Source organism: Xiphophorus couchianus, chromosome 3, assembly GCF_001444195.1.
Source record: "Xiphophorus couchianus chromosome 3, X_couchianus-1.0, whole genome shotgun sequence".
Classification (NCBI taxonomy): Eukaryota; Metazoa; Chordata; class Actinopteri; order Cyprinodontiformes; family Poeciliidae; genus Xiphophorus; species Xiphophorus couchianus.
This window is the reverse complement of record NC_040230.1, coordinates 6689595-6716610: the sequence shown is the minus strand read 5'-3', so window position 1 is coordinate 6716610 and position 27016 is coordinate 6689595. Positions and strand designations below refer to the sequence as shown.

At 36.9% G+C, this 27016-nt stretch overlaps 1 protein-coding gene across 1 annotated transcript in view; it reads right to left on the bottom strand.

Moving 5' to 3' along the window:
* The window catches only part of znf385d (zinc finger protein 385D), a 103143-nt gene that overhangs the window by 10758 nt on the left and 65369 nt on the right, over positions 1-27016 (bottom strand). Inside the window, exons 4-6 of the mRNA XM_028012638.1 lie at positions 25324-25492; positions 7194-7514; positions 3451-3638 (exon numbers count right to left, since the gene is read on the bottom strand). Of these exons, the coding sequence (XP_027868439.1) occupies positions 3451-3638; positions 7194-7514; positions 25324-25492 (678 nt within the window). The remainder of the gene's footprint in view (positions 1-3450; positions 3639-7193; positions 7515-25323; positions 25493-27016) is intronic.

The window sequence follows — 27016 nt, the reverse complement described above, 5'->3', positions numbered from 1 at the left end:
CATTAAGGGTTCAGATAACAACAGATTTTCACTCAGCAACTCTAAATAAATTTGAACAAACATTCAACTCTGATTATTTTCTCAGCCATTATTAACATTTGAAACAAAATTACTTCTTTTAAACTTCCTGAATATGAAAATCTGGAGGAATCTTCAGACACTTGATTTAAAACAATATTTAAAATGTGCATATTCACATTTCAAGTGTGATTAATCTGATCAATTTGTCTAATCGATTAACAGCAGTCGTTAAAAGTGACTGAGATTAAAGCGTTAAACTTAAAGAAATGTGCAGCAGTAAGAACATCTGCAGCTGAAGAATAAAAGCTGATTGCCTCTGGATGTCCACGACTACTTTCCACATTTTCATGGCCGGCTGTGTAACCATGGCAACGGAGTAAAAAACACGAGGCAGAAGTCATTGTTGTTATCGTTTAACCAGCAGGCGACCATTGAGTGTGCGAGAAAAAAAAAAGAAAACCTTACCGTTGTTTTTTCTATGTGAATCTGAAATTTATCAGTAACGGCCTTAGATAAAAAAAAAAAAGCAAAAACATAAATAATCTGTAGAGAAGACAATTTAAATGAGAAAACCACAGGAAGTCCGATTTAAACATGGAGAAGAAAACACTGCGGTCAGACTTAACCAACATAACTTTTACAATATGCAAACATGTGGAAAAAATAAAGACACTGCACATTAAAGCTGCAGTTTGTATATATAATTTTTTTATAAATATTTGTTAAAACTGTCACAAATCAAACTCCTTCATGGGGTCCTACTGCTGTCTGCAGAAATACACAGCTTGGTTAAAAACAACCAATCAGAGCCAGGAGGAGGGTCTTAGTACTGAAAATCATTCTCCTGCACGCAACGCTCACTAGCGTTTACAGGAGCTAACTAGCCATGCTAACTAGCCTAAGCTGTTACTGTTTATCCAGTAAAGGCAGATAAAGGGTTTTTTCTGAAACGGTAAATTGGCCGTTAGCATAATTAGCAGCGTGTACACGAGGTTGACTGACAGCACTAAAACCCACCTCCTGGCTCTGATTTGTTGTTTTTGACCATTCAAAACCACAGTGACAATTTTAATAAATATTCAAAAATAACGTTACATACTGCAACTTTAAAATTATATTCAAGTAAAAGAAAAAGTAGAAGTAAGAGTAAAAATGTATTTAACAAAATGTCTTCTCAAGTACAGAGTAACTGATCAAATAATCAATCATTTCATATTTAATAATTATATCAACAGGTGGACCAAAATATAAAGTTAAGTAGAAATTTTGTTATTTTAAGAACCAAAATGGCAATAATTCATATATGTAACAAAATATAACAAAATCAGGCAAAATATTTTTTTTCCAAATCAGTTTCTTTCAATAAAAAATTTATGAAACTTTAACAAAAACTGCAGGTGTGTGTTTGTGTCTGGTGGATGTTTGGTTAAAATATGTTTGTTTTTCATTCAGTGGATAGAAAACAGAGAAATTTTACTCAAGAGTAGAAATACTTCATCATAAAATTACTCAAGTAGAAATAAAAAGTACAGTGTAGTAAAAGTAATTTTTTTCAAAAAGGTTACTCAAGTAAATGTAACTAGTTACTACCAAACTCCATACTGAAACATGGTGGTGGCGTCATCATCCTGTGGCGATGTTTTTCTTCAGTTTAAACAAAAATGTTGGCCAATTAAATGGAAAATCAGTGGAGCTGAATGTCCAGAAAATCCCAATTTAAAAAATATTTGGTGATTTCTGTTCGTAATGTGACACCAGGTTAGAAATTTTAAGGAGGATGAAAACTTTTCCGAGGCTCTGTAACTAAAGAGAACTGAATTATAACACCTGATTAAAACATCCAAACTTTTCCTTTGAGAACTTATTCCTGGCCAGACAGTTTGGATGTCAATTAAAAGCATGGAAATAAGTGTAGAAATCTTGAACATATTAAAAAGTTTAGATGAGTTGACACTTTTGTCCATGTACAAACAACCATACTTCCTGGCTAACTGGTGAGAACTATTTCAGCTTTTGGGTTTATTGAGCCTGCCATGGTTTAATTTATTAGCATGTTGCTAAATAGCGAGGAGAATGTGGTTTTCCTCTTGCTGAAATATGACAAACAGCTGTGTGGTCAGTGTGGGTACATCCTGTTACCAAAAACCTGATTTATGCCCCGGTTTAAATTTCTCCAGTCCTTGCAGAGGGTCGTACATTCGCACTTTTGCCTTGGCTTGGAGCTGCTTCATAAATTCTTCACCGTCCAGGACGCGTCCTGTTTGTGGGAATCTCTGCTCTTCAGACGTGAAAAGTTAAAGAAAACCTGTTTGTTTTTCAGAGAGAAACATCAAGGCTGGCTCTGATAACACCGGGCCGATTTCTGACGTAAAACAAATCAAACGAAGGTTTGGGACCAAACTACAAAGATTGAGAAATGAACCTTTTACATATAAAATATTATATTGGTTTATTTACACTTACTAATCATTCATGGTTAATGATTTATCTACACTTTTCTGTTCCAAGGATGCAACAATTAAACAATGTACAGCTGCAATGATAAAAAAAGTTACATTTTTATGCACAAGTTTGAATTTATTTTGGATTTTCTCTCCATCAAAATATACGTACAACCAAAAATCAATAATCCATTGCCAATAAAGTGTTTTTTTTAAGCCCTGGGCTGATTTTCAAAGCTGAATACCCCAAAATGGAAGAACAGAAACTTAAAATGTAAATTTAGCATAATATGACCCCTTTTAAATAAATAAAGACAAAGCAAAACTCAGCAAAACTGACAATGTCTCACATTTTACTTGAAGAGAGATTAATTACAGAAAAACCTGGGTAGTGTTAACATGCTGTAAGGATTTCTGGTGGGTTGGAGGGAAAATATGGAGAAATTATGAGTAGTTAAAGATTCTTGCTCTGTACTTTATGTCATAAACGTGACAGAAGGGGAATCCTTTTACCCCAACATGACTCTTCTGCATACGATCCCTCATTCTGCCTAATAATACATGGACGGATCAGCAAGCGGAGCTGCATTACAGCAGCCTGTGTGTCAGTTTCAGTATTCAAAGACATCATTTGCATAAAGTACGGGGTTGTGCTCTGATTTATTATTTCCTTCCTTATCCTCCTTCAGCTGATGCAACAGCACACATGAGGGAGGCGTGTTGGCTTCCCACAGCCCTCAGAAAGCGCCACGTTGAGCCTTTCCATTAAATATTTTGACATGTTATGCAAATGTGAATAATTTATTGTGTTAAACAATTTCTCCGGCTCAATTCTGTGAATTTCAAGGTGACATACTTGTGTGAGAAACACAGTATTTGGTTAAAAAAAACTCAAAAAGAATAACAAAAAACAATTAAATTAGCATTTTCTTTGAAATTACGTCTCAATTTCAAACTAAAACCCAGTTTCCAGGTTTGTGAATCTCACCTGCTTTAGCTGAGTCTCTGAATTGACATGCACGTCACACGTCTCACAGTAAAAGGTTTTGTTCTGCAGGCCAGTTGATGATGGGGATTTGGAGGATGAAGCCAATTTGCTTTTGACTCCCGGTCGAGGGAAAGACTTGATGGAGCCCACGCCGCTGCGGGCCTCCAGCATCGTCTTGTGCTTCGTACCTGCGGGTCGGAACAGGAAACGAGACGTGTCACGACATGATTGTCACCTCTGGAGAAACGGCCAGAGGGAGGGAGGAAAAGAAGTTCAAATACGGGGTTTGCCGCTGCTGCTCGGGTGACTTCTGAAATACGAGAATCAGAGTTGAAGGGTCAGCTTGTAAATTATCCCAAAACATCCCCGATCAAAGACTCACCAGTTTAAAAGCTTTGAGCTGCGTTTGACTCAGGAGAGACAATTACTAACCCACAAAGAAACAGGGTTAGAGGAACACTCTAAAGGTTTTTACAGTTTTTATTGGAAACAGAAAACATGCAGCTCTGAAGCTCTTTAGCCTTTTAAACTGAACAGCATGAAAGTCAGTAAGGCTCATATTTATGACAGCAAAAGAAACACAGCCTGCTTTACTAACAGGGTTTGTAGCTTCTCTAAACACTAATTGGAAGTAAACTGAGTTTGACATTCTGTATTATTATTATTGAATAGAATTCCTCATTACAGAGGAAAAAAACAAAACCCAGGTTACTAAAAACCTTTACCAAGGCATAAAGCGCCTGACTCTCAAAGACTGATGCTGTTTCTGACACACAGTTACCAAAACGTTAACAGCCTCTGGAAGCAACACAAAAGAAGAACAAGAGAAAAGTTGTGACATCAAAAGTTTAAACATGACCAATTATTACTTTTTTAAAAATATCAGTTTGAAAAAGCCGCAGATATTCGTGTTTATTTTTGCCTTCATGTGATGGATCTGTTTCTGTGAGATGGATAACTTTCATTTATTATCAACTGGATCTGCATGACAAGCTGCTAGCAGAACAAGTAGCCGGACCGGACCGGACCGGACCGGACCTAAGCCCCGGTGTGCTTCATTGGCGATAAAGCAGATTATTTCCAAGCGCACAAGTAGCATGTAAACGCACCGTGTTCTTCAATGCTTTAAATCAGCGAACTGATTTGTACTGTGGGCCAAAATTGTCAAGTTGAAAACAAACCATATTTAGGCCATATTGGCTGTGATGAAGCCTGTTTTTGCTGGAGATTTATGGCCCTACTTAAAGCAACATGCAAAAACAAAACAAGAATACGACCAATAAATGAAAAGGACTTGTTTTGTACCTAAAATGTTCTGTTTTAGATTTGTTACTGAAAATCTAATACAAGGACAAACACAAAAAGTCTCCATCAGCATCAGTTTTATTTGCTGATCAGTTTTATACCATTAAAACTATTCTCAACCTGTGACCAGGGGCCAAACAAAACTACTCCTTGGTCCACAAATGGCCCCCGGGCCGCACTTTGGACACCCTTGTTTTAAGTGATGCTCTCCGTTAATTTAAACTCCAGATTTAACAAGCTACTACGTCAGGGACTCTCCAACACCATCTGCTTTTGGACAAAATCTGAACTTGCAAATATTTTCTGGACCTTAAACTTCCCTTCTCCATCTCACTCAGGAGTGGCGTTCCTCAGGGTTGTGTATGGAGCCCCATTATTTACTTATTGTACAACCGTAACTGTACCACATCCCACCAAAGCAAAACATTTATCATTTTTATGTGCCTGTAGTCTGGTTCAATAAATCATTTATTGTAGCAAACGTCTTATTAAGATAAGAAATCTCATTTATTGTTGTTTCCATAAATTCAGTTAATAATGTTAGAAAAAAAACAGGACTGACAACGTTATCAGAAATGTTATTTTTAATATTTTTCTCCACTGTTTGTTCCGTTAGAGCATCAATAAATATCAGTAAATCTGAAAATATGATTAAATGTTGTTACTATGTGTAGTTTCAGTTATGTTTTTCCAAAAGCAGTATTTGTGTTTGTGGCCCCATGAATGCTGTTCCATGTAGTCATAGCCATACAGTTACCTAAAAAATAAGTATTAAATAGTCTTTTAAACATAATTTTTTTTATCATTCTCACAACAGTACCACAAAATATTGTGATAGTTTATACATCAGTTCATCCTTGCAGTAATTGTTGCACCAACTCCACCATAAAACATGTTCAGTAATGTTTACGTCACACAAGAGGATATGAAACCTCAGGGGAAGAGAAATATAGTTTACATTTCTATATATTTTTTAGATTTTTTTAATATATATGAAGTCACAAGTCACAAAATATGGTAATTTGCATTCATACTACCAACATATGAAGCCATTTGCAAAAGGAGTCCAAACTGTTAAACGTATCAACGCTTTAATAAATGGTAGAATTTCTTTCTGAATGTTACAAAGACTAGAAAATGACTGACAGAACAAAAGATGTCAGAGAAAACTCCAGCTGTTTGGTTATGAAAGGAACTTGTTCTCTCTTCTGAATCAGAGCTGCGTTATGCACAAGGTGGTGTAACTATTAATCTGTCTGTGCTCAACTGAGAGTTTTATTGTGTAGGAGTTTCTGTGACAGTCATGCTGGGAATCCTGCAGATAAATATTGAAATGTTCCAAGAATTTCCTTTTTATATAAATCAACTGGATGCTGGTGGTTGTGAAAAGCAACAAACTCATTATGATGTCGTATGTTGAAACATTTTGTTGGCAGAGGGATTTGGAAACATTATTTCTATACAGAACTGCTGAAAACGTGCATCACGATTTAAGACTTTATCAGTCGATAGATACAATAACAAAAACGCAAATATTACCAAATACTTTTGTTTAGTTTCTAGTGCAGATATCTTATTACACTTGAAATAAGAAAAAACTAACTTACAAGTGATTTTTCAGCAAATTGCAAGGGCTCAAGTCAATAATTCCTTAAAATTGATTAAAAAGTTCTTGTCCTGTTGGCAGATTATTTCACTGCAAACAAGGGAAAATGTCTTTTTAAAAGTGAATTAATCTAGCACTTTTTCTTCAGTATTAAGGAATTATTTACTTAAACAAGCTCATATATCTTGTTGAAACGTTACTTGCAAGTTAGTTTTTTCTAATTTCAAGTGTAATAAAATAAGACACCGGAAACTAGACAAAAACACTTGGTAATACTTTGAGTTTTTGCAGTGTAATTATTGATTTCTTTTGTTGTACTGCCAGCCTGGTGATTTTACCTGTCCTGTTTTATCCACAGTTTTCACTCCACGTTGTTCTTTATGGTTTTTTTAAACAGTTAACAGGCACGGTGGCTAAACTTTAACCTGCTGCAGTGCAAGTTTCTCCACAGGGTGTTGCTAGGTAACCAAAAGTTACTTCACAAGTTGTTGCTAGGTAACCAAAGAATGAGTGAGTTAGCTGATTCCACCAACCGTTCTGAGCAGCTAAAGTCTTTCTTGCGCGGCGCTGGATTAGAGTTCAGTAAAATTATTGAATATTCTGTCATATGTGTCATCTATTGATACTGATATGTCTATCGCATTGTTATTGATCTATTGATCAGCCCTGTTAGTGACCATATGCATTTTCTTATATGAACAAACTTTAAAAAAAAAAAAAATTCTATATTGGAGATAGTTTTCTCTCTTTAAGCCTAAATCTTATTTATGAAATTAGAAATAACTGAACCTCAAGCAGTAGATCAGGTCTTTATATTCGTTTTTCTTCTTACCGGTGTTGTGAGCGTCAAGCTGCGACGCAGAGTTGACCGCCACTTTGCAGAGCGAGCAGTAAAGGAGGCGCCGGGCTTTCTCCTCCTCTGTCTCCGTGTCGGTCTCCGTCTCAGCTTCGGCCTGGTGGTCTGCGTCCGTTTCTGAGGGTGAGTTTGTTTTCGGCGGCTTCTCCTCTCCGTGAGAAGCCAAGGTAGCGTCGGAGGCGGCCGCGTCACCTGGAGCTTTCAGAGAGCTTAACGGCTCAGGTGAGGGTGCAGCTGGGGTCGCCGTGGGGCTCGCTGGTCTGATCAGGGGGGAAGCCGTTGATCCAGAGGTGACATCTGTGGAAAAATGATGTTTGGTTTAGGGCTAAAACTACAATTATTTTAGTAAGTGATTATTAAATTTGGATGATTAATCAAATAATTGGATAAAAAATCAGAACATTCTACAGATTTTTCATTTAAATATTAGAAATACATTTTAAAAATCCCACCAAAGTGAAATAAAAAAATAGTGATAGAAAGGGATTGTCTCAGACACAACTCGGACCAACCTGCTTGTCAGCTGCAGTCAGTAAAGCAGAAAGCAATGCGATTTCACTCAGCGGAAGAGTTTGTGCAGTGAGAGACTGCTGAATGAAGAAAATCAAACTTTTTTTCCCCTCCAGGTCAAATAAACGACCTTCCTGCTTTGCCAGACGTACATCAGTGTGTAAAGAAACAGACAGATCTGATCCTGTTACAGCAGTTTTTGAGCAAATAAACAGATAAAAAAAAAGCTTAGCATGTTTTAAATCAATGAAGGGATTTACAAATCACAGGATGTTTCCGTTTGTCACAATCAAAATACACTTCATGGTCAGTTCCTCATGTTTTGGCACAGAAAATAAAACCACGAGTCTAATTGTACATTACTTATAATTAAAGTAACAACAATACACCATAAGGCTCAGTTTCACCTCATTTGTGAATTTATTTAATAGAGTGAAACCTGAAGCAATCCTCCTAAATCATGAGCAATAATACATTCATAAATTATGAGATATTTGTATTCTTTCCGTTTTGTTCCCATGTTTTTTTAATTATTACTGATGACACTAACGAGGCGCAATAATGAAATTAATTCCCCTAAGCAACAATAATAGTCTGTGAAAAAACCACAAATTTAATTCAACATAATGTGGAGGAATAAAATTGCTGCTGCTTCCTAAACCACAGAAAATTTAGCTTTGAACGTCAAATAGACCAATTGATGTAATTTTTGCAAGCATCCTTCGGATCCAGCTTTTTAAATTTAAACCTTCAGGGCTTTTTGATCAAGACAAAACCAAAAACTTTGATCCAAACAAAGGTTTCAGTTCAGGGTTTCATTACTGATAATGTCCAATCTTATGTTTTGGTCCATTTTTCAAAAAGTAATTAGCTTTAATTAGCGTTTTAATCTAAATATGATAGTAGTGGTTTTGTTTTCAAGTAGATTAATTAATCAAATGATAAATTAAAACAAGCTCAATAATTTCCGTTTTCTTGATTTGTTGTTCTTGTTTCTTCCTACCAAAAACTGGACAAAATAATTCTTCAGTCTGGTGTATTGGTCTCAACCAGCCCTTTTTTTGAAGGACAGCTTTGTTTCTAGAGGCTTTATTATTCATTTTATTTGTTGTTTTGCTTATTTATTTGGGATATTTAAAAAGTCTTCCAGTCCCAGTGTTACATGTTCATTAGAATTTAAAGTTTATTGATATTTTAGAATGTGCTCTTCCACTATTAACATTATGTTACTTGAAAATGGTCTCAAAACAGCAATATTATCGATTATCGCAATAATTTCTGAAACGATTTATCGTCCAATAAAATTTGTTATTGTGTCAAACCTACATTTACAAGTCACAAAAACACAATATCTTACCAAATAGTTTCTAGTGCAAATATCTTATTACACTTGAAATAATAATTATTTTCAAACTGCTTCCTGTTTGCACTGCAAAATCACTAAATATTACCAAGTATTTTTGTCTAGTTTCCAATGCAAATATCCTAAATATACCTGAAATTAAAGAAACTTACAAGTAACTTGTCAGCAAGATGGGAGCTTGTTTTAAGTAAATAATTCCTTAATTTTGATGAAAAAGTTCTAGTTCCATTTCACTTATAATATTGGAAAAATGTCTTGATAAAAGAGAAATAATCTGAAAATATAACCAGTACTTTTTTCATCAATATTAAGGAGTTATTTACTTGTTTTGTTCTGAAAAGTTACTTGTAAGTTAGTTTTCTCTAATTTCAAGTGTACTACAAAATTAGACAAAAATGCTTGGTAATGTTTTTTGTTTTTGCAGTGTAAACAAGAAGCAGTTTACAAAGAATTGCTGTAAACCAATGCTTTCTTACTCATGTCTAAAGTTAATCTTGATACTGTACATTTATAACGTAAAGCTGTGAATCTGCAGCGTGTTCAACACCTTGAGCTGCTCCACCCTGACAGAAATGTTTCTACATCATTTTCCGAGAACAAAGACAGCAGCGGATTGATATATTCGACTCATAAAAACAACGCCACGTGTCCCGGCCGTTGAATACAGAAGGACCGCAACGTTTCCAAAAAATGAAATTCCTCCTCGCCGGCGCCGGCTGATCGATGCCGACGTCTCCGCACTGCAGCGACACCGAATGAAGATCCGCGAGCTCGGAGAGCAGATCAATAGTGAATTATGTCACGCTGGTTTTGTGGACCGTTATATACGGTCGTTATTTATCCCAGCACAGTTGGTGCCACAAACACCTTGTAAAGCCAACAGTTTAACAAAGATCGCCACAGCCAAAGGAAATCAGAAACGCAAGCAGGAGATTATAAAACAGGCTTCTGAAGGTATCAGAAATGATCTAAATAAAGTGGTAAAATTTGTGATGGTTCTGCTCTCGCTCTGAATGAGCGCCTAATAAACGTATGGAAACGCACACACTGTGATATTTACTTTTACTATCTGAGTGTTTGCGAGCATCCAATCCATTAACCTCCTGAAATGGCTCCGAGGCACATTTCTACCCATAATGCTCTCCTTTTACACCTGACTGACTCCAGCTATAAAATTTGCAGCTCCATCATAAAACACGCAGCAGCCTTTGAATGCAGATCTTCACAGGAGTCAGCGGAGGATGAATATACAAGGACAGCTTCAAAATGCAATGAGGCTGTGGTTTATGATGGTAAAAATTTGCTATAAAGTCAGAACATATTTCAAGAAACACCCGTTTTACCCCACAGAGTGAAAGACTTTAGGCTGGAGTACGACACCAAAGTTAGGAAACTAGTTTGGGAATTTCATGCGGCACTGAGAACCATTCTTCTCCATCGATACAATTTAACCAGAATGAACAGCATCTTATGAATCTACCGTCTACATATTTAAACACAAAAAAATAGCTTATTTTTTCTTTTTAAATACTTTGCAGAACCATTTAACTCCCATTTTCAAGTCAAAGTTCGAAGTGGAAATGTTGTCGAGACAAGTGTGCAACTTGAGTAAATTATATTCTATGTTTAGAAAAGTGTAAAAAACTAAAGAGAATCTAGAAAAACATTTGTATTCCCAGATTTTTAACAACTATTTATATTTAGTTATGTAAAGTCTCCCCAATTTATAAAAACAACATTAAATGTATTTTAAAGGTGACCTATTATACTTCCTTGAACAGGTTAGTATAAATCTATATTCTGTAAAAACATGTCCATCATATTTTAGTGTAGTCAGTTCCTTTCTGATCTTTTTTAGGGCGTCTTGTGACTTTAAATCCTAGTAAACTGCTGAAAATGTGTTGGAACTCGCTTGTGTTGCTAGGTAACGAGCTCTGGGCTAGTGTGGGGTTGCTAGGTAACGGCCCATGGAATGTGATTTAACAATTGGGAGGTTTTCGAAATGACTCATTTTCCCAGACACGAAAAACTTTTTTTCGAAGCTTTCACTACATAACACTTTGGTGCCACTCTCTCAATGTCACCGCTATTGTCCAAACAGCCTGGCAACGGAAAACAACGGCTCGTCCCAACGCGTCTCTACAGCGATTTTGACGCGTCTAGAGCGAAATGTCTCTCGTCTGACTTCAAAGTGCACATGCGTCCAACTTGAAACGTCGTTTTCGACGCGTGAAGCGCGTTCGTTGTGAACGCAGCATAAGCTTGTGGCTTGTTTATTGTTGTCATAGCAACTGCCTGCCCCAGTGTCTGTCAGTTACAAAGTTCAGAGACGTGTGACGTCACATGAGAGCTTTGTATTCCCAACATATTTTGTCTCAAGGCTCTTCGGTTCAGTCCCACATCCAGTCCAATCGATCCCAGGTATCGGTTCGCTCAACAGAAAGTATTTTAAAAAGTTTCTATTTAAGGAAACGCAGCAACTTGCATCGAGTCACTGACTTGGAAAGTAGATGAATTTTCTTTGAAACAACTCAAACTTTTAACTAAGTTTAAGGATGCCGTTTCTCCCTGTACTCTGCTGCTCTTCTTTTGTGCCGTTTAACAAAGCGCTGCTGACAGGATCTGTCCATCTCCTGACCTCAAACAAGGGCACCTTTTGATCACCGTTGCCAGCGCATGATGGAGCGCTGGCGGAGCGGCGCGGAGCACCTGTGGTCGTTGACCTCTGGGTGTCCGCGTGTGTTCCCGCCGACGCTGCAGATGTGTGCCGATAGATTTAGGAAAGGCCATTATTTCCAGCTGTTACGTTCAATATCACGAGAGAAACATTTGAAGGTTTTCTCCTCAACTTCAAAGAGCGGAGATTTATTATTTTATTTTTTTACCTCGGACTTGATTTATTTCATTTAAACATTGTAAACTGAATAGTTAATGCCTATGCCTACTTTTAGACGAATGCAACATTACATTAAAGCTCCAGTATGTAACTTTTATTAAATAAATATGTTTTGGCAATAAATTGTTCCATAAGTTATTGCGATGAATAATGTTGTGGTAAGGACATAACGCATTCTTAAAACTTTAAATTCTAATGAACACTTAACACCGAAGACATTTTAAATATCTAAAATAAATAAACAAAATATAAATCAACAAATAAAATGGATTATGAAGCCTCTGTAAACAAAATTGTCCTTCAAAGAAAATATAAAAATTATATATCCAGCAAATGGAAATTATTAAACTAATTTAAATTTATCATGCAATTAACTGATTATTGTCTATTCCTAGATTGTTATGAGACAGATAATCTGTGAAAACACCAATTTTCTCAACCTCCTCCCTGAGCTACTTTTGCTGTTTTAAGAAATGCATCGCTCCCAACCGAAAGCAACCAATCAGAGACAGGGGCAGGGTCTCAGCGCTGTCAATCAACCTGATATACTCGCTGCTCAATGTGTTAATGGTGGAGAAATAACTTTCAGTTACAGGAAAACCGTTTTTCCACCATCATCGATGGCTAAGCTAACTAGCATGATCTAACTGCTGCTATGTCTAACTAATGCTAGTGTACCTAATGTGATGACTAGCATGACATTAGCTATGACTAATAACTAGTGTTATGCTAGTCATAACACAAGTCATGACTAGCATTAGTTAGTCATAACTAATAAGTAGCATAACTGATGTTACGCTAGTTATATATCAATGGCAGCTGCAGCGCCACACAGAGGGTGATTGACAGCGCTAAGATCTGCCTCCTGGCTCTGATTGGTTGTTTCTAGTTAGCACTGGGAGAAGGAAGAGGAACTCAATGTTTCCTCAGATTGTCTCATAACAAACGGTAAAAACAGTGATAGTTTCAATATCAAAACATATATTGTTTCAATAAAAGTCACATACGTTTGCGTTAGCTCACTTAAATTCTAGTAAAGTGGTTATTTGACACCGCTAACCTTGGCTGATGTTTATATGGTTAGCAGGCCGCCAACGACCTCCTCGCTCCTACAATTAACAGCCTTCGACTCCCAGGCGGCCGCACTGAGCCGAGCTTCCAAACAGCCTGAAATCACAGCGATTAACTCAGTCAGGCTTGCTGTCCCCATCCGGCTGCCATCACACCTGCTTCTCTGCCGCTGCGTTGCCAGGTTTGAGTGCGATTCCCAGGACAAGGTTTGGGGTCAGTTTGAGCCAGGCGGGTTTTTGTGCCTGTGGGCCACCGCTGAACTTTTTCTGAGTCGATCCAGGCGCTAAAAGAGAACGACTTCCAGCCAGACTTCAGGGATTCACATACTTTTTACCCCAAATGGATCCACAGCTGGAGAAAAAAAAAAGCATCTAAATCAACGTGGGGAGGTTTTCTTGAGCTTTCCAAATCCAGTCATCAGGGGCCCGGTGTCCTGCATGTTTTATACGCGTTCCTGCCCCGTAGTTACTGGCTGCAGTGCTAGAATTACCTCCTCAACATGTCAGCAGGTTCTGCAAGCCCTGGTAATAACTCACTGGTTTCAACCCAGTATGCTGGAGAGAAAACACGAGTTTTCAGTTTATTTAACACATTCTATGTTCAACTTTTCAGACACAAGTAAAAAAAAAAAATAATCGGGGTGACATTTTGTGCTTTTTATTCTCTAAGTTTGTAACTTAACTTTTTAGATATTATTATTCTCTTTTTTGATAGAAGCGCATTTGAAGCACGTTTAAAAAAAGAAGAAGAAGAAGAGTTGGCTGTTATGGACACAGATTCAGTATCTGACAGTCATTCTTGAAGCAACCTTGAAAAAGTAACGGTCGAACGTAAAGCTGCGTGAATTTAACAAAATTTCTTTATCAATAAAACACAAACTTAAAAATCACCTATTGCAATTTATTTTCTTTCTTTCCATCAAACAGCCACACACTGTCAAAACTGCATTGATCTGTGCTTCTGCAATCCTTCTGCAGGCTCAAAAGGAAGTAAGCCTTTCAAAATAAAAAACTGAATTTCACAATCACGTTAACCTAAACTGATATAAACTTTACTTAACTGTGAAAGACAAAAAAATCTTTAAAACAAAAGGTACTGGACAAAATATATGATGGCTATAATGCTGTACAGTAAAGCTGTACATCTGTACGTCTTTGAAAAGCAGAAGTGGAGCCTCCTGCACAACCAATAATAATGCAGCAAGTGGTTTCTGGATGATAAATCAATAATAAAACAGTTATCTTTTCCAGCAACCGTTGTACAGCAGTAAAACCAGCTGACCAAACGTGCTGGAACTCAGCTTGGGTTGCTAGGTAACAGGCTGGGCTTTACTGGGGTTGCTAGCCAACGGGCTGTACCAGGTTTGTGATGTTACATTTTAAAAACGGCTAATTTTCCAGACAAAACACATTAAACTTCTGTCCGAAAGTCAGCTAGATGTTTTTTTATGACATTTTTTAAAGTGCTTGGTCTGTTTTTAGAAGCAGTTGAAACTGAAATAGAAGAAAATATTAATCTTGCATAACAGGTTTGGTTTCACATCTTTATAAGAGACGCCAATAAATGAAATAATGCCGTTTTTTCCTCATGATACCAGAAACAGAAACATGAGTTTCTGTGCTTTTCATTCATCTTATGTTACAATAAAACAATAAACTGTCCCAATAAATGATTATATTGTTGTTTTGAGACAACAATATGATACACTGACAACAGCATAACAATGCAAGCTCACAGAACAATGACCTTAAATTTTCAAAAGAACACTCTACACTGGAAGATTTGAAAAATATTCTAAATAAAACACGGTAACCAAAAACAACTCATAAAAGAAAAACTGAAATAAAAACTTACTTACAACCACAAATAATGAATAACACAGATTATGAAACCTCTGTAAGCAAAATGCCATTAAAAAATATTAATCATCATAATGGAATCTCATTTTAATTGATCATAATTAAGTATTTATTTATTATATTTAAATTTTCTGAGAAATTGAATTTTCCAGGAATAAACTGTTTACTCTGATGCTTGAATTGTATCACCTCTAATGTAAAAACATACCAGTTTCACCTTACGAACAGAACTTTTTCTCTGGTTTCAGTGTTTTCATGTCTGATAAATATGAACTCTAATTGTTTTTTAGTCACATTTCTTCCAGATGATAATAACACATAACTCACATTATCCTACAGTTCATTCATATTTAACCTGCACATAAAATGCCATTAAGATGCAAGATGATAGGAAAATGAGTAGTAACCAGAAACAGGCCGCTGTTGTCCTGATCCGTCTCCTTCCTCCAGAACCGGGTCGGTGTGAGTGTTTGCCCTTGTGTCGAGGGGTGAACCCATCCACCACAGCGTCATTAAAGAGCCATTTGATGTTGGAGGGGCAGGTGATTAAAGTGTACTTTGGCTGGCCTTGGACGGCCCTCGTTCTGGGGATCTTCCAGTAATCCATATCCCCAGTCAGTGTGACCTAACGGGCTCGGCAAGGCCCAGTTAAGAACTCAATCCCCTCTCATTAATGGAGGTAATGACTGTGATCAATCTAAAGATGGTGAGGGCGAGCGCAGCGCCGACAGCGAGGTTGGAGCTAGCGGGATAAAGACGTAGGAGATGGAAACCAGGTGAAAGAAAGGAAAACAGATAAGAGGATTGATTCTGGAGGCGGAGAGGTAAATGGAACGGGGAGAGTAAGAAAAGTTTGAGCCCAAACAAACAACAAGTCTGAAGGAGAAAAAAAAAACTGGGTGGGGATGAGAGAGATAAGATTAAAGGCGAGTAATCGAAGACGGGACGCAATTAAAGGTGGAGGAATTGAGACGGAGGGAATCCTGAAGGCAACAAAGACGGGGAGAATTGGACGGGAGGTAAATTTGGACAGACCCGTCCAGATGGGACACGCCTCACCTGGAGGCTCCTTCACTGCCAAAACACTAAATATCACCAAGAATTTTATCTGATAATAGTAACACAGAAGAACGGAACAGGGCCGGACAGAGACTTTTTGGGGACCAGAGCACATTTTCATTTAGTGGCCACCAATACCAACAAGTCAACACCAGATGCTTTATCGTCTCTAATCTACTGTATGTCTGTAACATGCTAATTACCATTAGCATCTGTAATTAGCTCACATCATGTTATATACAGTGTATATGTATATATATATATACACTGCTCAAAAAAATAAAGGGAACACTTAAACAACACAATATAACTCCAAGTAAATCAAACTTCTGTGAAATCAAACTGTCCACTTAGGAAGCAACACTGATTGACAATCAATTTCACCTGCTGTTGTGCAAATGGAACTTTGTACAGAACAAAGTATTCAATGAGAATATTTCTTTCATTCAGATCTAGGATGTGTTATTTGAGTGTTCCCTTTATTTTTTTGAGCAGTATATATTGAGATGTAGAGTGGTATTTAGGTGTGCCATATTATTTGAATTATTTGGAAATAACATCAGCTGATAGAGACTAAATTTTGATATCATATATTTCCCCAACAGTGACAGCAGCTAACAACAGGAATAGATTAAGCTATTACTTGAGTACAAACTTTTAAAATTATATAAAAATATATATACATACAGTATATATATATATATATATATATATTTATATATAGGTGCTCTTGGGGGCCCCCTGCTGGTGTGGTGGACCTAAGCAGCTGCTTAACTCACATTGCCTTGGGCCGGCTCTGCAGTGGAACTAGTACTTTTATATCAATATTAAGGAGGAGTTAAAATAAGCTTTCATCTTTTTCTGAAGACTTACTTGTAAGTTATTTTGTCTCATTTTAAGTGTATTGAGATATTTGTGCTAAAAAGTCGGCCGAAAATACTTGGTAAGATTTTGTGTTTTTTCCGTTTTTAGCATTAAAGGAGGGAAAAGAAATCCTTCCACTCTGCTTAAACTTTCAGGCAATCACAAAACTCCCCTGATGTTTGATTACATTCCCCATTCAAGCTGGATTAGCCCCTTTAATTACAATGATGAAGCTTTATTATAACCTGTCACAACTTAAAGGACAGGAACTCCTCAAACCCCTGGAGTCCTGTCAAATTTCATCCAACCTTCTGGGCTCTTTTATTATTTTATTTTTTGCTAATTATGTCAGTTTTTTAAGTAGAAATGTTCACATTTATCTTATAGATCTTCTTTTAAGGAGAAATTGATCAACAATCTTCTTAAAGATTTCGAAGCTGTTAGAAATCTTTTTTTATTGTGAATCATTTTGTTGAAAAAATACAATAATTAAAGAAGAAGTAACATCTCCCTCAAATCTATAAATAATATTAAAAAGGTTTTTCACATTTGGAGTTAAAATGTAAATAAATCACAGATGATTCAGGACTTTTACAAGACATATTAAATATAACAATACAAAGTGATTCCTCTAAAAGGAAAGTTAAAACTTCGCTCCATTCACTCATGTAACCATACAGCTTTAGCTTCTGTAAAAAAAACATTGAATTTTACTTTATTCCTCCTCAATTTTATTTACTATTCAATAATTATTACATTAATTTAGCGTAAATGCTGCCTCATATTTTCTTATTTTAGTTGGCAATCAGTTCTGTTACCAGGTAATATAGTATCACCTTATTAATCTGATGTTGAATATATTCCCAGATAAAAAATTAACCCTTTCTTTTAATAAGAAAATACAATTTTAATAAGAGTAATTTGATTATGAAGTATTTCTGGTCTAACTTGAGTAAAATTTATGTGTTTTCTACCCACTGAATGAAAAACAAACATGTTTTAACCAAAAATCCACCAGACCTGCGGTTTTCGTTAAACTGATTTGGAAAAAGGTTTTTGTTTTTTGTTGTTTATATGAATTATTGCCATTTTGGTCCTTAAAATACCAAAATTTCCACTTAACTTTATATTTTGTTCCTTCTGATTATGTCATTTTTAACTATTAAATGATTGATAATTTGATCAGTTACTCAGTAGCTGAGTAAACATTTTACCAAATACTTTTTCACTTTTACTTGAGTAAAAATATGTTGAAGTGGTTCTACTCTCAGTTTTACTCACCTCTGGATAAATGATAGACTGACATCTATTTTCTTGAAGTCATGCGCTCTACCTACACCACCGTGCGTTATTAGTGAATCAATTGGAACTAATTTCAGTGTAATAAACCATTAATTGACATTTAATGGTAGGTCAGTTAATTGTTTGCATCGCTGCAGGACCATCAGGACGGTCCTGCAGCTCCTGTCTTGCTGCAGCCAGCGGCGCTGCACAGCTGCGTCGGCGCTGCTCCCCTGACAATCTGCTCTTTAATAGCTAATATCAGGGTACATTTCCTCAGGCGCTGGGGTGGAACTGCGAGATGGAGAGATGCGCTGTGGGCATTTCTTTCAACCTCTACTCTCTGCAGTGCTGCTGTAAGGACACGAACACTCAAACCTAACAGGCTGCTGCTGAGTCATCGGTGTAATTCATCCCGCCTCTCTGTGAGCAGACGCTCATCCAGCACAGACAACATGCATGTTCAGTAATAAAGAATCTGAGTGTTAAACGGCTGGCTGGACAACGACCCTCTTTCTGCATGTTTCTATAAGTTTTAGACCACAAACCAGTGAAGTGGCACCACTGAAAACTACTTCTAAGCTTTGACGATGCATTTTAAACTTTCCTGAGAAGAATGAATTTAAAAGCCAGCAGCAAACGAACAGATGTAACGAGAGATGCAGCTAATGGAGACGGTAAATCTGCAAAATACTACCAAGCATTCTTGGTCTCGTTTCTAGTGCAAATATTTTAGTAGTAAAATACAAGTAACTTTTCAGTAAGATACAGAAGCTTGTTTCAAGTACTTAATTCCTTAATACTGATGAAAAAGTACTTATGTGTATATATATATAAAATATATAAAATAACATTGAATAATACAAACTAAACGCTACATATGTACTTGTTTATGGTAAACTTAGTGTTTGTCACTTGATGTTATTTTCAAATAATTAAAATAATATGGCCCTCTTAAATACCACTCTGCATTTCAAAATAAGAGTTTTTGTTAGTTTGCTAAAATGAATGATGTAAGCTAATTTCAAATGATGTCAATGGTAGCTATGTTACACATAGAGCAGCTTAGGAATGGTGGATCATCTGGTGTTGACATGTCAGTTTGGGGGCTCCAAATAAAAATCTGCTTAGGGCCCCAGAAAGCCTTGGACCGGCCCTGATACGGTCCAGGCACTTTGTGTACAGCGAAAATGCTTTAATAATAACCTTTCTGTATATTGTGCTGCTCTAGCAGTTTCCATCCAAGTCGAAGGTAATGATAAAAGTCCAAAAGGTGAAAATTTACATGTCGATTTGTAATATTCTTACAGGCACTATGTTGTAATCCATATATGGTCATCACTCCTTCATGTTTGAGTGACTCAAAACGCTCCTTTTGTTTCAGAAAAATTTTAAAATTCTTTGAAAACCAACAGAAAGGCCACCTTTGGTGTTTTTAGATTTATTTTTTGGCTCTTAAATATGTATTTTTATTAATTGCTTTGGTGATTTTCATCCAACAAAATGTTTCGAGAGGGAAAGTAAGTCAAAACAAAAGCATAAAAGTTCAACTTTTTTCATGTTTTTACAGCTTTTAAGGCGTTTTGAGAAGCTTTCTTTCTCTAAAGCAGGAGCATTTGAAAGATATTCGACAATTGTAGTGAGTCTAAACTTATTTAATAAGAATAAAACTATTGGATTTTGCTTATTGTGCGACAAGCATTTTTATTTTCAGCAAATAAATGTGAGAATTTAGCAAAAGAAAACAAAAAAGATTGTTTCCCCAACACATTTAGCTGTGGTGAAAATGTATTATTTATGAGTAATTTAGTCAGTTTATCAGTTTCTATTGCCCTATTTTCCCTTTAATTAAAATTGCTTTGCAACTGGAAGGAGTCTGTCAAAGAATAAAAGTTGTAACTGATTCCAAACACACATTGTGAGGAGCAGAAATGGAGAAGCAGTGCTTAGCTTCTTGACAAATATGGCAGTGTTTCACCATAATGACTTACACCGTGTAGCTGACTGCCAAAGTAATCTTAATTTGACAGCTCTGATGGCTCTGTGTGATCTGGACAACTTAAAACTTTTCCCCTTCAGTAATTCAAGAGGAAAAACTACAGCCTTACTTGTATTTGACGCCGTTTGTCAAGTTTCTTTGCTTAAAAACACAGACTTCAAATTGGAAATGGGAGTAAACGGAGTATTATTTGCGTGGCACAATCACACGTATTTTTAAAAACAGAAATGAGCAATCAGCCAGCATTGTTAACAACATAATTTCCATGAATTTAAGAGCAAAAACAAGCCATTTTAAATCCAGCAGAGCTCTGCCTCCCGTTGTTTCCACCTCCTCTCGCTGCGGCCATTACTCCACCACCAAACTGAGACTTTCATTAGAGTCCGTGAAACACTTCAGCCGTTCACATAATGCAGCATTTATCCGCCTTGACTATTAATTCTTCTGACATGTGAGCACATTAATATTCATTACCCAGAACTGCTTGTGATAAACCAACATCCCCCTTGTGCTCCTGAGATCTCAGGTCTGTGTTATAGAGTCGTGCAGGTGATATTTTTTAGAGAAATTAACTGATTAATGTTTGTTGTCATCTCCTTTTTTTTTATCTGTTTATTATGTTTACAGTTGCTTAAGGTGGTCCAGGACTAGTTTCACATGTTGGCCTAAATATGCTGTAATTTTCCTATAAACTAAAAAATAGCTTTTTGTGGTTCGCCAAAACTCATAATTACTTCAGAAATTGACATCTTTTGTTATATTTCTCACCCATGGAGGTCGCCATTTTTTAGTAGTTGTTTATCATGTTGCGTTTGACTGGTGTAATTTCAGATAATGCCACGCTGTGTGAGTGAGGAGAATCTGGATTGCTTCCCACACACAAAAAAGAAGAGCGCAGCGGCAGAGAGTGGAACACAATTCAGAAGGACCTACATTTGTGCTCTCAACATTTCTCTCCAGAAGACTTTGACTCATTTGTATGAGCAAAACTGACAAAGCTTATAACTGGTGATCGTTTCCTTAACAAGCTAAAAATAAATGCCATGCTGAGACAGGCAGGGCTGGACGCTCTTTCAAGTGCTAATGGAGCTATACCCCTGGCAAAACCACTGATCCCACCGGACCAAGACCGGACCCTAAACTGGTGTTGCCGAACCAGACACAAAGCCATAGAACTCCTTACTGGATCACACAGTCCGAGGTAAGTGTCACTCATTGTTTCCTTTATGAAGCTAAAAGACAGCTTCATAAATGAAACACCAGCAGGTCCTACGGCCAGCTCTGTCCTCTTCCTCTGTTTGTTTCTCCTCATCTTCATCACCTCTTGTGATTTCTGCATTCCCATTGATTTAAATCCGCTCCAGTTCAAATTAAAAAGGCTTAGATGCTGTTTTGGCTTAACAGAGGTAGCACAGTTGGAGCTATAGACATCATCTAAAAGAAGACATTGAGGATGCCTTCCTTTGTCACGAAAAGTAAACAACGGGCTGACGTCAGATTTTAGTAGGATTTCTCTTTTGTCTTTGTAAAAGACCATTTCTCCTGCTAGCACTAAACTATCAAGTCTGTTTTGGTTGTATTTACCCAGAATGCCCTGCACTGTAGTCCACTTCCTGCTTTTGGAGACGTTAACTTCAACCAAACTGAGACCTTAGTTTTTAGGCAAACCAGAGTTCCTTTTTTTGATCCCCATCAGAGTTCAGTTATATGTTCACACTTCCCCAAAACAAACTGGACTTTCCAGACAAACAAATTGGATCTCGACTAGCTGGTGGACTCCTGCCAGTCTGGAAACTGTCCAGCAATAACCTAACAGCAACAGTGAAACATGGAGGTGGGAGTGTCATGATCTGGGATGCTTTGTTGTTGTAATCCAGCTTACTATAATATAATCCACCACTAAATTTACTGTGCATTTGATGATCTAAGAAAAAATGTGACATTATCTGCAAAAAATGAATAAATAAAGCTGAAGCTGAACTGGACCTTGCAACATGACAAGGACTTAAAACACACCTATAAATCCACAGAGAACTGGCTGAGGATTAAGGAATAGAACGTCCTGTACCGAGTCAGAACCCAGGCCCATTGTATTTCAAAAACAGAGACTCTCATTAATAACATACATGTAAATCTACATCACTTCAGCTCTGTTCTGCAGTCGTAAATTTCTGTTAAAATGAGAAACGGTTTTAGAAACCACAAATGGAAAATATAGTTTTCAATTTTTAATAAAAAAATTCCATAATCTTATAATTGAGTAACAGTGCAGCCTACGTGGGAGTTTAAGGTTCTAATCCAGAAAGAACAAATTAGCCTTGACATTTTTATAGGAGGGATGTAAATCTCTAAAATATTCTCTCTAAAATGGAATAATACAACTCATGTTGTGCATTAAATGCCGACAGTAGTCATCTTTATACCTTGGTAATATAGGACAAGCTGCAGAAAATTGATGGAGGCCTGGAGCCGAGACAGTTCAATGTTTCTGCTTCTTCTCTAAATTTCCAAAGTCAAAGTGCCAGCTTTTACAATTTCTGCTGACTAAGAGAAGATTATATTAGCCTGCACATATGTTCGTTCAGGAGACAGAAAAGGACTTATCAGCAGTGCAATTTGTTGCCAACTCAGAGCAACGAATAATCAGCATCTGGTTCCCATCAGTTGCTGAAAGATTTATTTTTTTGCAAACCACTTAATGCGTGTTTCGTCCAGGACATAACCATGAAGCAAACACCTGGCCAACATCACAGGATTTACACCACTGCTTGCACACAACAGCAAAAATACACACTTTTAGCAACAATGTGTTCCTGCCAAAATTTTAATTAGAAAAATGGCACATTGGATAAAAACACAGAAAAGAATCACTTTTGGTATTCTCTGTTATGGAAATTGAAATAAAGGGTGACATTAAGCCTTCATAGGTTTTTATTTCCTACAAAGAGTGAAAGGTGTTTCTGTTTTGATTATTTCTTCTTTCTTTACTTCAATTTTGCCTTATTACATCATTCTTTTGTGTAATAGTTCTTGGTTTATTCTTATCTTTATTGCTTTTTCAATCAGTCTTTTCCTTTCTGTTGTTTATTATTAGCTTCAGGAATTCACTTTTACCTTTAGAGGTCAGGTGTTGCCGTATTTTTCTCTAAATGTGGCGCTACACATGTTGACTTTGGTCCAAGAAATGTTGTTCTACAAAAACTGTGGTTCTTTTGGAGGCAACGTTACAAATCTAACTTGTAGCAGAGCATTATTTTTAAAGGGACGGGATTTTTTTTCTTGGCAAACCTTCCAAACAAACCATCGTAGTACATGTTAGCTTTTCCTTAATCACACTCTATAGGTTGAACTACTTTTAAATTGCTTATTAGAATATAAAGTTATTAAAACACAACACAATGTCGACTGGGAATCTTGTCAAAGTTAGTATGTGGATATATTGTCGTGCAGGACCATAATCTCTGTTTTCCTATGAACACAAGCAGAAACAAATAGAGTTTTTATATGGATGAAAGACCGAAAAATGTTTTCATTTCCCAGATATCTAGCTTTGTGTGAACTGAGCAGCTTAGCATTCCTTTTTTCTCAGTTTCAGCAGAGTAACTGTCAGTTTTTTACATATTTTTCTGAACTGACAGAGAAAGGACCAGGTGACCTGAAACAGCCGTAAAAAGGATGACAATGAGCATCGAGTGTTTGGAAGGTAAAAACCGGCTTCTGAAAATATGTTTCTCTAGAGGAACTAAAAATCATTCCTGTTCCCTTGAGCTTAAAAATCTGATATTTTCTCTCTAAGCTGGCAGTTTGCTGTGATCACATCAACCAGTATGTAGGTAGTTACGATCCACAGAGAGTTTGTTCAAGGCCTAAAGAGATTAAAGGTGACCTATTATGCTTCCTTTAACAGGTCAGAATAAGTCTACAGGATGCAGACGTGTTGCAGCGTAACGTCACATATGCAACATCCTGCCCCAATTTTCCCACTGGTGGGCAAAAAACTGCTTGCCGATGATAACCAGCATTGGTTTTAGCTGTCAATTTGTCACCATAAAGCACTAAATCTTAAATGTACGCCTGATATATAAAAGAAAAAGGGACGCGGTGATTTACTACTAATTGTCAACACTACGACAGCTAGATAACAATCACAGTCAGGAAAAGGTTTTAATTAAGAAAACATAAGAAGGGAAAGAGAAGTAGATCAATTATGCTAGCTTGACTATGACAATCTTAACATGTCGATGTGGTGTGGAATTTGGTGTGTTTCGGTCCAATTTAAACAATGTAGACCTACAGTAAACACCAGCTCTGAGAGATCATCAGTTAGGCAGGTGCTTAAATTAGCTAATCAACAACCGCTCTGTTAGATTAGCTAATAGCAGCGGTAGCTAATCTATCACAAAATAAACATCAAGCATGAAAACTTAAGACTGTAATAGACTGAAAGTTATGTTCTTTGTGTGTGAAATGTTTCCTGTTTTATGGAGCTGATTCCTGATACATTAGCACCGTTGTTAATCAGTTGCTATGGAAACGAGTCTGTGAGAGCGAGAAAAAAGAAGAAAACAAGGGTTTTCTGCATTGTTTTTCCCTTTGCAGTGGCGCACTGCACTAAATTAATCTCCAGGTTTCATTTTGTTAACAGGAATTGTTCTACCACGTCAGCACAGCTATGGATGACCTGTAAAAAAAAAAAAAATCGTCTTTTCACCATCCATGCGCAAAATTTCTGGATGTAAACAATAACATGCAAAGTGTGAATACAAACCGTGTTCATTAATTTCAAAATGGCTTTCAAAGGCCATTGTACAGCACATATTGAGTAAAACTGGCTGCCCAAATGTGCTGGAACTTAGTTTGGGTTGCTAGGTGACGGGCTGGGGTTGCTAAGTAACGAGTAGTGCCTGCTGAGTTTCGAATGTCTTTGAAACGGCTCACTTTCAGGACAACAGAAAACATTAAGTTATTGTCAAAAACTGGCTGGGTGTTTTTTTTAAGAGATTGGACTGTTTATAGAAGCAGCAGAAACCCAAATGGAAGTACAAAAAAACCCGTGAATTATGCATATCCATCCAGTTTTAGAGCCTGTTACTAACAGCAGGAGGAGAAAGTGCATTTTAAGGTTAACGTTGCTGAGGTGCTGAGCTGCATAAAGCCTAGGGAGCGTGTGTCGGGGAATGCGTAGAGGGCAGGAAAACACAGACCTTTCCTGTCTGTGCTGTTGGGGACCTGCAAGGTGTTGATGCCCTTGGCGTTCTCCTGGTTGGCCGTTTCCTTAGTGACCGCTGAGCCTTTGAGCTTACTCTTCGGGGTTTCCAGGGCTTTTAGCTTCTTGGCATGTTTGGTGCCCTTGTAGTGGGCCAAGGCCTGGCTCTGTGAGAGGACCAAACAAAGATATATTTAGCAGGCGAAAGCAGCAGCATGTAGACGCAGGATGGAAAATGAAGAATAATACGTCTATACAACAAGCTAAACAGGATTAGCAGAGCAATGGAATGGAAATTTTTATTTAGTAAGTGTTTTATACTGCTTTTTGTTTTTGCACCGGCTAAATAAATTACACAAGAAAATCTATCATACAAGACATGTTTTTTCTTCTTTGTAGTAATTCTCTTTTCTATAAATTCTCAAATATCCAACATATGATACAAGACAATCACTGAGCAGAGAAATGCAGTCAGCAGGATTTAGGGCCAGTGAAAAAAGCCAAAACCAAAAGAGAGGCCTAATTTGGAGAAAGCTGCCTGGAGCCCACTCTGAAACATCTTTGGAAAACCACTGGACTGGTCCTAATCCTTCCATTTTTAGGCATTTTGTGTCCAATCAGTGTGCTTTGTTCAGTGGAGGAATGACATGAAAGTGAACACACAACGAATAGCAGAGAAAAAAAAATCTTCCCTGCTATCCAACTTTACCTAAATGAGAAGGTGGAGCAGCTAAAACACATTGTAGAAATCAACTAAAGAGACACAAACTGCTGGGAAAATCAATACTTGACTGCAGAAAACAGACTTTTGTTGCATTATTAAGGTTTTAAACGATGCATAAAACCTGAACACTGACAATCCTGGAGATCAGAGATGATTTTTTTTACCTGTACAAACTTTGAAACATAACAATATTTTCTTTTTTTTTATTCTAAAAACAACCATATCTTCTGTTATTATTCTGGCAAAAGTTGTTTTAGTTTCAGAATCTCACTATGAAAGATTTATAAATATTTGACCTAATGTTTATGTAATTAATACACATGTTTACAAGTTTTCAAAAAAATGGTAGAAACCCCATTGGCACATCTGACAACTCTCATAAAAATGCACTGCAAAAAAATTATTTTGGTCTAGTTTCTAATTCAAATAACTACAAAACGAAACAAACTTTTCAACAAGATAAAGAAGCTTGCTTTAAGTCAATTACTCCTTAATATTGATGGAAAAAGTGCTTGTTTTACTGGTAGATTATATAATATCAAAAGCAAAAGATTGAGTTATTTGAAGACATTTTACTCATCCTTACCAGGTGAACCAATAGTTGCAAGAAGTGTGCTAGGTTCCTTAAAATTTCCTCTTTTCTTTTCTCAATTGACAACAGAATTGTGCCGATTAATTATAGCTAAAAATATTGTGGATGAAGCATTGTTTGATTTTACAGTCTGAACACGTGGATTCACTAACATTCACCTTCAAGACAACAAATTGATCCAGACACACAGACAGGAGACGCAGACTCTGAGCTGTCCTTGTTTACCGCTGAGGATTTCCCAGCGTACTTTGCCTGTGGCAGGAAAGAAGCCATGATGGAGGGATGAAACTGCCTCTTGGAATAAATAAGTCAGACAGTTTCAGGAATGCATGGATTATTATTTATGGTCCACAGCTAAACAAAGGCCAGCATCGC